General features: G+C 36.2%; 1 protein-coding gene across 4 annotated transcripts; it reads right to left on the reverse strand.

The window, feature by feature from the left end:
- Nucleotides 1–178: 178 nt before the first annotated feature.
- Nucleotides 179–11010, reverse strand: LOC104217215 (uncharacterized). 4 transcript variants are annotated; one of them, XR_011400625.1, is made up of 6 exons: nt 10826–11010; nt 8199–8286; nt 3269–3624; nt 760–3088; nt 501–560; nt 179–364 (listed from the first exon to the last, which is right to left on the reverse strand). XR_011400625.1 is itself a non-coding variant. In XM_009767414.2 (5 exons), exons 3-4 carry the CDS (start codon nt 3613–3615, stop codon nt 760–762), a joined length of 2676 nt encoding a protein of 891 aa, XP_009765716.1. In that variant the 5' UTR covers nt 3616–3624; nt 8199–8286; nt 10826–11010; the 3' UTR covers nt 180–364. The 4 variants fall into 4 exon arrangements, 3 of the variants coding, with proteins under 3 accessions (XP_009765716.1, XP_009765702.1, XP_009765737.1); XM_009767414.2 differs by lacking the exon at nt 501–560 and having other exon boundaries at nt 180–364; XM_009767400.2 differs by lacking the exons at nt 179–364; nt 501–560 and having other exon boundaries at nt 599–3088.
- Between the last annotated feature and the right edge of the window lie 1559 nt (nt 11011–12569).

Genomic DNA, 12569 nt, shown 5'->3' on the forward strand with positions numbered 1-12569 from the left:
TTTTCTTAATAGTCCCGTTGAAATTAACTTATGTCAACTTTGGAAGGTAAGGATAGAGTGCACTTGTGGTAAGATTTATTAACTTATTAATGTTTGTTTCGACTCTTCCCTAGGATCAGCATATTAAAGCCACCAAATAACATTCATTTGCATAACTTTCAACTCACATCTTTTTTATATACAAATTTTGAAAAGGCACTCTGCATTCCACTGTAAATCAACCTTTGTCTTTTGTTGTCCACTTCAGCGTATTAAGAATGAGACGCTTGTGTGTCGCTCTGAATGGTTCTAACAGTGCAAAACAGTACCAAGAAATCGTCCGTCCAATCCGAGAACCCATCATTATTCTCTCACGTCGAGTAAACTGAGAATTTACCATCACATATCATGTAATGTAACAAGACGATTCAAAAATTCATAGTCTGAAATATAGAAAATCATTTTTGCAACAGACAAGCTACGGGAACAGCTTTATACCCTTTTGAGGCCAAGAATCTTACCATCGTCTTACACCTTGCTTTCGAGTTCAAAACTCATAGCTTATGGATTTCCAGAAGGTACTGAGAGTACAGACACAATGAGGAAGAAATTACCCATAGATGAAGAAATATACCAGCTTTTACCAATGGAAATAATGAGAGTCTTCTGTGAAGTAGAAATGCAGAGCGCAACAAATTACAAAGAAGAGCAATACATCACAAGTCATTAAGATGTAATTTTAAGAAATGTACAAGATGCAAACAAGGAGGAAGCAAGGACCTATAAAGTGGCCTTGCATGAAGCTTTATTATGTCCTGGTTCCTTGCACCTGCTGCAACTTACTGTCCTCTTATCCGGGTCTACAGTTTTGGTCTCCTCTGGTTTTTCCTCAATCTGCGATTCTGAAGGGCAAGGGGGTAACACATCCGCAGTATCTGACTCACCATCTTCTTCAACTGGTGCTCCAATCCCAGGTATCGGGTTTACAGACACAGAATATGTAGAACAGTAACTTTCAACTGTAAAGTAGCTCGAGCAGTAATCATACACACATTTACCAGTAGATTTGAACACAGCAACCGCATGGCAGCAAGGCAGCCCACTTTGTTTCCACTCCAGGCATGTGCACTCACGGTTTTCAATATTCACAACATGAGTCATCTCATCATGAACTTCAAATAGGACATTAGATGAGAATAGAACTTTTAGACCATCAGCTTTAACAGCTTCTTCCTGTATCTTTCTCTCTTTTGACGGAGTAAGTTTAGTGGACCAATTACTTGACTCCAATTTACGATGATCTATTAGATCACCGAGCATACATATTAAGGCTTCAATTTTTTGCATTATTGTTGATCCACGAGAATCCTCAATCAACTTGGAGTATGGTTCTGCAACATCCTCTGTTACATAATTATAGTGCTGACCCTTAAATAACAAACTTGTCCAACACTCTGGCTCAATCTGGATCACCCAATCGTATGCGTGTGAACTAATCTGTTTGATTTTCTCAGTCGAATTTTTAAAACCACCAAGTCGGACTGCATGAGCAACGGAAAGGAAAATTTCAGGTAAAACATTTCTCCCATCACCACTGAATGGACCCTTCAGATTTCTCTTGAAGCTTTCCAGAAGATGAAAAATGGAATAGCCATGACAAGCATTCTCAAACACCTCAAGAACAGAGTTCTTTAAATTCTTCTCTCGATCTGAGATAAAAGTTATAGATTGAAGAGTTGATAATGCAGATTTTAGTTGCTGCAAAAACCAACGCCAACTATCATCATTTTCAATATCTATTACTGCAAAAGCAACTGGAAAGAAACCATCATCTGCATCAACTGCAGTTGCTGTCAACAGAGTCTCCTTGTACCTTGATCTTAGAGATGTAGCTTCAAGGAAAATAAGAGGTCGGCAACCGTGCTTGAAACCATGTATTGAGGCATGAAGTGAGAAAAAGAAGCGCTGTAGTATTTTTTCATCGTTTATCATAAGCTTAGCAACAGTACCAGGATTAGTATTTACTACCTTTTCACAGAACCAAGGTAACCTGTTATATGACTTTCTGTACGAACCTTGAAGTTGCTCCTTGGCATCTTCCATCCCTCGCCGTACTTGTCTATATCTCAATTTAATCCCAAAGTCACGCAAAATGCCTTTAGCGATTTCCCTAGGTTTGTCATTTGGAGAATCTCGTAACCTTTCCTTAATGATACTTACCAACCAATTCCTTGTACGATGACCAGACTTCCACGATTCGCCTCCACATGTATGCAAATAATTAAACTTTCTGATCCTAAATGTTTGAGCAGCAGGGACCCTAGATGCATGAATTCTCCAAGAGCAACCCTCTACGGTACATCTGCCACTTACACGGGAAGCATCATTTTTCTTCAACTTGTAGACAAAGCGATTAGCAACAGCATACTTTTGCAGTGCAGCCCGGAACTCTTTCACACTCTTAAAATCCTGACCGACACCAGTTATACCTTCTTTCCAAGTGGCAACTAATTTCTCTGGCAGATCTTCATCACGAAGAGCAACTGCAGAGGAGCTGTCAGAATCATCAGGTAATTGAACATAATCTTCATCCTCCACCGTGTCATTACTGTCCATTACACCAGTTGAACTTCGACTCTTCTTCTTCCGTGAGATTTTCTCCTTAGAATCATTACCGGTCACGACAATGGTTGGACCGTTGGCACCAATTGTCCATGAAGCAGTGCGCCTGCGCTTCTTTACAGTATCAGCAGGGGTACTATCATAGTCAAAGCTGATTGGGCTCTGAGCAGTAGTACCAACAGCAGCACGTGAGCGTGGAGCATAGTCAGAATCATCCTCAGCAACATGGCCAGAAAAAGGGTTTGACGAAGTAGTGGCTTGACTGGAGCTATCAGCTGTTGCATTAATAGCTGGTTCCTGGCAGCTGATATGTACATCGACCAGACAATCACTTTGAATAGCTATAGGAGAGGCAGCATCAGTATGAACAGTCCTTAATGGCATAGCTTTTGAAGGTGTTATACTCAGACCACCAGAATCAGCTGCTGTTGCAGGCGTGCCATGATGATTTACGTTCTCAGCCAGTTTTAACCCAATTGTCCTGGAACTGTTGTTAATTGAGATACAAAGCAGAATGTCAATTACATATATACTACCAGTGACATGCAAGTGATTAACCAATTTGCTTTAGCCGTAATAGACATTGGCTGGCAACGGACTCGTCTCACTAAATCATGTCAATAAGGTAATGAAAGTTTATAAGTACTTAAAATAATTTTGTTAATACCTGTCAGTGTATGTGTTCAATGCTTCGTGATCAAAACCTTCCTTCCCGCTGACAAAAATCTCAGCTGTAACAGAATTAGCATGAAACTCAACCATTCTTTTGAAGTCCCTTTCGCTCCTTAAATTAATAAGAGTTTTCCTATTTCCTGGAAGAAAGTATTTAATTGACACTGTTTTAAGCTCCAGATTGCACATCTCTGCCAATTTTATCTTCAGATGATCAAATGGAGTATCTTGGTTGATATTTACAGCATTTGCCTCTCCTCGATTATATGACAAGGTTCCATCGGCATCACTCACAAATTCACCACCAGACTGGCAAATTAAAATAAGCTTTCCCTTCACCATGGCATAAATCTTCAAAAACCAACAGGAAAAAAGGTCGGCGTAAATAAACCTTAAAATGGCTATTGGCAAATGGTCCTCTATTAAAGTTCATCTTAATTCTATCATCGTGTGAGATACCCTGCAAGTAAGCAAGGATCATTCTAGAGAATATGATGCATCAGCTCTCATTTGAGAAACTGGGCTCATTTGAATTTGCAAATATTCAAGAAACGTAATTAAGGCCTAATTTGTCTGCACTTAATGCGATCTAAATATTAATCATTCAGATCTCAAATATTAAGTGCATTTATTTTTTAAGTCTGAATCTTAATTATAAAGATCTTAATCATTTAGTGCGTATATTTTTTTTTATTTCACAACCACTTAATAGGTATGAATAGCTCTAAATAATTAAGATTTATAACAAGGACTTAATTTCATTAAGATGCTATCATCCACATTCACTACTAACCGCCGCCACTGCCCACCATTATCACCTACCACCATGCACCACCGACCACCACCATCCTCATCATAGTCGCCACCACCATCATCATCGACTACCATCACCCACCAACCTACCATTATCGCCTACCACTACCTACCACCCCCACCATTATCAATCACCTCCACCACCATCATCAACCATGGTCACCATTGTCCATCATTATAAACTGCCATCATCCACCACCACCTTCCTCAACCCCAACTACTACTACCAATTACCACTCGCTACTACCCACAACCACCATATAGTCACCATTGTCCATCATTATAAACGGCTACCACCCACAACCACCTTTCTTAACCTCAACTACCACTACCAATTACCACTAGCTACTACCCACAACCACCATCATTAACCAAAACTACCTCCAACCACCTTCTCCAGTTGGCATCCACAAGCACCACCGTTGGCCATCACCACCACCAATTACCATATTATTTTAAAAAAAATACTTTGTTTATAGAATATTAAATTAAATTGTATTTTATTTGAATTTTTTATTTATTAATATTTAAATAAAGATAAATTTTATACATTCAAAAAAACAAATAGTCTTAATCATTTAGTATTCACATATTAATACACATCTTAAAATTCAGATGTGTCAGATTCACACGTTTTAATCTTAATACACATCTTAATATTCAGATGTGCATTCATATTCAGACATCTTAATCTTTAAAAAAAGAAATGAGGCCTTGTCTGCACATGGATTATTTAATTCTTTATCCAAATGACCACTTAAAAACCAGAAGATTTTGTTGTTGGATAACTCGGTGTTATCAAAGGCGAAAAGCGCAAAAAAGCTCTAAGGTCCATTGGGACTTTAATCGCAAAGCGCAAATAAAGCGTGAGTTTTAAGGAAGAAAGGCGCAAATAGAGTAAAACTACAAATATGTATGTGTAGTCCAAAACTAATATCTATAAGCATGGATACCAAATATATGGACAAAAACATTGAATAGAATTTACGTTAAAGTAAAATATCAATTGTTTAGTGTCCCCTCTTCAGGATTGTGCTTATTGGCAAGGAAAAGCATGTCTTAGCGCCTTGATGACAACACTGAAGCGCTCGTTAAGCGAGACGAAGCGCTCAACGTGTTTTGAGTCTCGCTTTAGGGCTTAAGCGCGCTTTAAGCACGTCTTTGATAACACTATGGATAACTACTTAAAAACCTAAATACTCTGGTGGAGTGACTCAATCAGCCAAAAGATGAAGAAAATTGGCATGCATCCACTCCTTTTGGAGACTAATAAAAAAAATTACATGTAGAATGATCAGGAGGTTCAGTATCAAGCAGAATTTTAGTGGTATTCTAATAAAAATAGTTTTACAAAACCATAATCGTATTACTCCTAATCTAGAGAAGTATGCTTCCTACATAACTGCCCAGAGGTGTTTAGAGGGATAACCTAATTAACAAAGTTCAAATCTTGTTTATCAACATAAGCATGCCAAATGAATAATGGAAAGTTATGTATGCCTGAACCTATTCTTTTATTGTTTTTTTATGAAAAGGTTACATATGCTCGAATTTTTAGCTCCCTTTTTTTTAATTATTACTTTTTAGCTCCTTTAAAGGGACAGATTAGTTTTGAAAAAATGGCAAGCTTACAAAATGATTGGGAGTAGATAATATGTCGAATCCATACTCTCTTGCTTTTTTATGAAGTACAAGTAATAGAGAATCTAAACCCTTTAAATTTCAGTTGTCGCAATATAGTATTAAAAGGAAAAGCAACATCATACAACAAAAATTAGAAAAATGCTAAAGCAACAAAGAGGATTAAAATGCACAATGTATATCCATTTGTTTTAGTATCGTGAATTATGATAATGAGGTCTCTAAGTAGCAAAAAGTTAACTTTTTCATATAACTTTTTGCCTTTAATTTTTAATGAACTAAATCAAATGTAGAAGTAAGGTTTCATGAGTGAGTCTAGAATCTTGAGAAGTCTGCAACACTAAACTACAAAATCCAAATGCAACATGATGACATTTTCAACAGGTTCTTATTATTTGTTATACATGCCAAGATTTAACATTTTCTTAGTCATTGGCATTCTAGTGCCATAATGTTACTCTCAAAGTTCTCTCTATTTTCACCTCAGTTACTAAGGACTTACGTAACTATATCCGGGACTCATTAGACTTGTACACTAGGTTAGGATACCACATGGACCATGGCATTTTCAAGCCTTTCATTAGAAAAATAGGAGAAAAAGTGTGGACCATGAATATCTTATACAAGCAAGTCTATAATTTGTTGCAATTTTCAACTTTTCTTTCTGAAGCTAAGTTGGTTTCTGTAAAAGAGGTGTGTGTAGTGAAAGCCTGAAAGGTAGACTATGTGACCATTAGCCTAAGGAGTGATCACAGTACGCAGAAACAACTAGGGATTTCAGGAAAATTTATAGGACAGTACGACCGCACATGGTCAATAATTATTCCTTTCTTTTCTTTTATTTAAAGAAAGTACAGCATCCAGGTAGAGCTAGAACTACAGTGAGCCAGCTCTTTTACATTGTAACAAGACTGAGAAATTTCAACACTTTTATCTACTTTTTTTAATCCTTTAGCAAATAATGTTGTATCTACTATCTACTGTATTTACATTCTCATTTCACACCAAAAAGCTAAAAGACATATATATGTGTATTATAATATAGGCCAAATACATACGAAGATACTTAAAGTTGGCACGATTTTTCATTTAGACACTTAAACTAAGCTTAGGACCTATCGAACACTTAAACAAGGTTAAAATTGTACCCATTGAGCACATATTTTACAATTCTAGACAATCTATAGTGCGTGAAAGTCACTTACCCTGATGTGTCAAATACAACCAATATTAAAAAGACACCTCAGCACAAAAACTCAAAATATTTTTAAAAAAAGAAAAATCAAAATCCACCAGGTTTCTCAACCACCGTCTTCCATAGGCGTTCTGAATAACTTCTTCATGCTCATGTTGTATCGGAAAAAGGAGGCAAGCTCATTGCTAATGTCATAACCCAGAACCAATTGGGAGCTTGTCGGATTTCTCATCTTCGAGCTTTCTGGCTCATAGCTTTGGTTGCGCCAATGTCCGCTTTGTTTGATCTACTAGGCGTTTGGAGCTTCCCCGTGAGTTCCTACAAAGCTTTCTTGCCATTGTCTAGCTCACTGAGAGCATGACATTTTATAGTTTGTGTTTTAAAGCTGTTAAGTTCTAATTTGAAGGCTAATTAAATTTGAATCCGCATTTGTTGGGTTGATCTCAAATATTTTTTGGCGAAGACGACGAAGGCAGATTTGGGTCTCCATGAAGAAGAAAATGATTACAGCTCATCCAAAAAATTTCCGGTGAAACTCTATTTTCTCCTACAAGAATTTTGGCTTTGAAGAAGAAAATGACTGTGAGAATGGAGAAGAAGAGGGGGATCGTTGGTTTTTTGGAGAGGATGAGGCCGCCGGTTTCTCTCGCCGGATTCCGGCAGTGAAGAGATGGGGACTGCCTAAGATCTGTTTTGTTTTTGAGAGAGAAGAAGAAGGAAATAAAAAAGAAAAAAGAATCTATTTTTTGGGGTCTTCACGGGCCTATATTGGGTGAAACTCACTTTATGTGCCAACTCAGTAAGAAGTGCTTAATTGGAATAAGTTTCGGGTAGTATAAGTGTTCAATAGGTACACCCTTGAGTTTAGGTGTCTAAATGAAAAATCGTGCCAACTTTAAGTGTCTTCGTATGTATTCGGCCTATAATATATGTTGTTCTCCACTTTGCCGTCAAAGCATAAGTTCCATTCTTTCCGTATTACCCATCTTATACACAAATACAAGCTGCGATGATCTCCCGGGAAAATTTCAGCCACAATTTTTTACTTTCTTCCTTTTCATTTTAAATTGCTGGAAGCTTCACAATGATGTTTTACCATTTCATTAAAAGGGTCGCGAGAACCAGAAAATACTAAGAATTCATTTAATGGAAATCTGGCACCTAATCTATAAATAAAAATAACTTTTAAAGTAAAATAAAATAAGCAAAGCACAGTAGCTTAGCTCTTCAAGAGGAGGGAGAGCAAAAGTGATGCAAGCAGAGAGTAGAATAGTACCAATAATCACCATTCACCAAATGAAAGATTGGTTAATCAGTGTATGCACAAACAGCAGGCTACTGCCTCCTGCGCCCGAGCATTGGAACTGCAAGGAATTCAAACATTTTGAAATAATTCCCCTTTGGCAAACAAACAAACAAATAAAAGATAAATTTGCTAATCTCTAGCTACAACTTCCTCATATTCCAAAACTTAATTAAGACAACAATTAGTTGTAGAATGAATCCAACTCGAGACACCAAATTTTTTGTGCTAAATGAGCCTATATCTCAAGTTAGAACGATACTCAAAGGTAAGTTTTATAGAGCGGCGGTCAAACCGGTCGGCTATGTTGTATGGGGCAGAGTGTTGGCCAGTTAAGAACTCACATATCCATAAAATGAAAGTAGCAAAGATGAGGATGTTGAGGTGGATGTGAGGGCACACTAGGATGGATAAGATTAGGAATGAAGATATTCGGGACAAGGTGGATGTGGCTCGTGTGAATGACAAGATGTGGGAAGCGAGACTTAGATGGTTCGGGCATGTGCGAAGGAGAAGCCCAGATGCCCCGGTCAAAAGGTGTGAGCAGTTGGCCTTGGCGGGTTCGAGAAGAGGGAGAGGGCAGCCTAAGAAGTATTGAGGAGAGGTGATCAGGCGGGCTTCAGATTTCCGAGGACATGGCCCTTGATAGGAAGGTGTAAAGGTCGAGCATTAGAGTGGTAGGTTAGGAGGTAGCTGATAAGGTTCGTCCGGGTGGGAGGCTGGTCTGATAAGGTTTTGTCCTAGGCTGCTAGCGATTATTGTTGCGTCAATTTGTCCACACTATTCTTTTGTTTTTCATAGTATCGGGCCTTATTCACTGGTTTTTGTTATTGTTTTTCATATATTTTCTGGTTCTTATGCTGTTGTTATTACTCATATGGTTCTATTGATGGTACTGATATATTGTTTCTTTTCGTTTTCTTGAGCCAAGGGTCTTTCGGAAACAGCCTCTCTACTCTCCGTGGTAGGGGTAAGGTCTGCGTGCACTCTACCCAGACCCTACTTGTGGAAACTCACTGGGTTGTTATTGTTGTTTGTATCTCAAGTTAGAACAAATCAGACAAGAAATGTGAACTCTACCCATATGTAAATAAGTACTACTCATAGAAAACCATGTAACTGATTTGAGTAACACAAGTCACTATACAACACACCTAAGATTATTACAGAAAAAGAAGGGAAACCCCTTAGTTAATCCAATAATTTTGATTTAGTGAAAAGTTCACTAAACATTGCAACAAATAATAGATATGAACCCATAATTTTAAAAACACAATGCGTTCAATGTTTAAAACCTTTAAGGTTGAACCTTTAAAGCTTAATCCTGAATCCGCCCCTTACTGCACCTTCTACTTTTGTAATAATGGGTGAATCCAATATCTTAATTTAGTCAATACTGCGTACCACTACACCTACCACTCCTACAGTGATAATAAGTGTGGCCAGTCTAACCCCCTGTTTGGATAGTTGTTTCCCGGGGTTCATTATTGTATTGTTTTCATAAACACCATGTTAGTTCCATAGTTCTTAAAATTATATTGTATAGTGTTGTAAACCCATTGTAACTTTGTTGTTATATAACCACGAAAAAGCTCAATAGTCGGTCAGTTCCTCCATTGGTGAACTCCTTCTGTGGCAAAATTCAACTGAACTGTAAGTTCTCTTCTTTGTCTTACTGCTCTTCTGTACTTTGTTTTTGATAGCACAAAACGTAGAAATATTAATATGCAGTGCTAATCTGATATGCAATTAGGACAGATTATCTTGAAACCGTGGGGTAGGGGATGCTGATATGGTTAATATGGTTATCCAGGTAATTGTTGCTATTTTTAATAGTTATAGTACTTAAGGGATATTTTAGTAAACTTACATGTTATTATACTGATACGATTTAAAATGGGAAAGGTTGAAGCTACTGGTGGAGCTTGTACAATGGGCTTGTTAGGTTGTACGGTGAAATTAGAGAGAGGGGTCTGCTGATCAGTTAACAACTTTTGCTTTTAGCATTTAAGTCCACTTTAACTAGTTTACCTTATCATTTAATTACCAATGTAAGTTTACTTTATTATAGTTTAGTCCCTAGCTCCTAATTCACTATATGCAGTGAGTTTTGCCCTTTCAAAGGCTTATGAAGGAAAACCTTGTCTTTATTTTTATTTTAGTGTTCTTAGCTTAGCAGTAGAATTTCTTCCTTTCTCCTTCAATTCTCCAACTTTTGTAACATATACAGTCAAACCAAATAATAAAAATGTTATTAAACCACAATAAACGACGCAATCTATCCAAATATTGTATTCATTAATACAATACAATGATATTGTACACTATGAAACCATAGATAACAACCATCCAAACAGAGTGTAAATATTTGTATCTTTCATAAAACTTTAAAAAAAAAAAACTCGAGCTGAAGGGTGCCATTGCTTGAATAAACATTCAATCCCATAGTAAATACATAACAAAAACAATTGAAAAGTAGTTAACTCTTCAATGTAAGACAGGTAAAAAAAGAAGCAATTGCAAATATACTGCAGATATGTATATCAGTCTGTATAAATTAAATCGATAAAAAGAGAGTTAACATAATGTGAGAAACTTACCTGAAAGCGTAATTGAGGAGAAGGAATATGGAAGTGGGAAGGGAAATTGAGAAGAAGGAAGCCGGGACTGAGAAGTGATAGAAACCCTAGAATTGGGGGAAGTTTTTGAATTACGCCTAAAAGGGGAGAGTGAATGAGTGATTGAAAAAAGCAAAGGGCGAGGGTCTTCCGATAAATGTACTAGTTACCGGGGCGAGATGGATAAATTAATTAAGTACATGAAAGGAGGTTTATAAGGGGTGGTTCGCTAGAATGTGTTGGTTTGGTAGGATGCATTAGATAAAATAATGTTTGCAATAGCTTTGTGTATTAATAATACCTTGTTTGGTAAATATTTTGAATCTATGCACTAGTTATGCAAGCATTAGTTATACATCTCATTTGGTATTATCTTATGCATAATTAATGCATAGAAAACCATGGTATTAGCAATGCAATGGGTTTTAATGCATGTATTAGCTTAGTTAAAGACAAAATTATCCTTCAAAATTTATGCTTGATTAAAATATGCTAGTTATTATATTAATGCAAGTTTAAAATAATTCAAACAGTGAGAAATAAAATTATATCTCTAGTAAATAAATAAATACTTAGCATATTTCCTTTTTTATAAATAAATATTTAGTTCTATTTTACAATATAGGTAGACAAATCAAATAATTTTTTAAAACTTTTTCATATAAAAATATTTCTCAACATATATTTCTTTTAAAAAGTTTGAGTGATGGACTAGTTTTGAGGGTATTTTTGTAAATAAGCAATTTTTTTAAGAAATTGTGCAATGCGTTAATACATCAAACCAAATAATGGATAAGAAATATGTCAGCATAACTAATACCAGCATAACTAATACCAGCATAACTAATATCAGCATTACTAATACACCATATTCAGCATTATTCTTATGCACCCTACCAAACGACCCCTAAGGAATTTAGGAAAAGCTCAAGATTTTGATAAAATGCCTAGTCAACGCTCGTAGTACTAGATCATTTGGATGCTACAAACCTACTAGGACTCGAATCTTTTCTCGTTATTTTCTCAAAGTAAATGTCTTTTTTTTTTGTTTTTCACCCGGTGTCCGGTACCCATATTGGAGCCCGACTAAATCCAGATTCTCTTGTCATTATTCTCTTGTACACGTACCTTAAGAAAAATTAGTTAAGATATGATTTTGACTATTTTTTCCTTATTCATATCTTAATATTTGATCTTTCTTCGTTGAATTTTTTTCTCAATTTATGTGTCATCTCCATTATATTAATTGTATTTGTGTAAAACATGATAAAGTGTTTAAGAAAACAAAGTTTACTTATTGATATTTGAACAAAGTTATCCATAATTGAGGTATTTATAGTATTCAAGGATAATTATTACTAAGGGTAAAAAAGAAAAAAAAAATTGGCTTAAACTTCTAAAATGACAAATACCCCGAGACAATTATTTTAATAACTATGAGTAATAATATGAGACAGGTGGAATAACTATCTATATATAATAAAGGCTGAATACATACGGAGACACTTAAAGTTGGCACGATTTTTCAGTTAGACACATGAACTTAGGGGTGTTCCTAATTAGCACGTACATTACATGAACTTTGTTCCAATTAGACACTTCTTGCTGAGTTGGCACATAGAGTGAGCTTCACCCAATATAGGCGTGTGAAGAGCCCAAAAAATAGATTTTTTTTATCTTTTTTATTTCCTTCTTCTTCTTCTTTATGTCCACAACTATTTCCACC

Source organism: Nicotiana sylvestris, chromosome 6 (assembly GCF_000393655.2).
Source record: "Nicotiana sylvestris chromosome 6, ASM39365v2, whole genome shotgun sequence".
Lineage (NCBI taxonomy): Eukaryota > Viridiplantae > Streptophyta > Magnoliopsida > Solanales > Solanaceae > Nicotiana > Nicotiana sylvestris.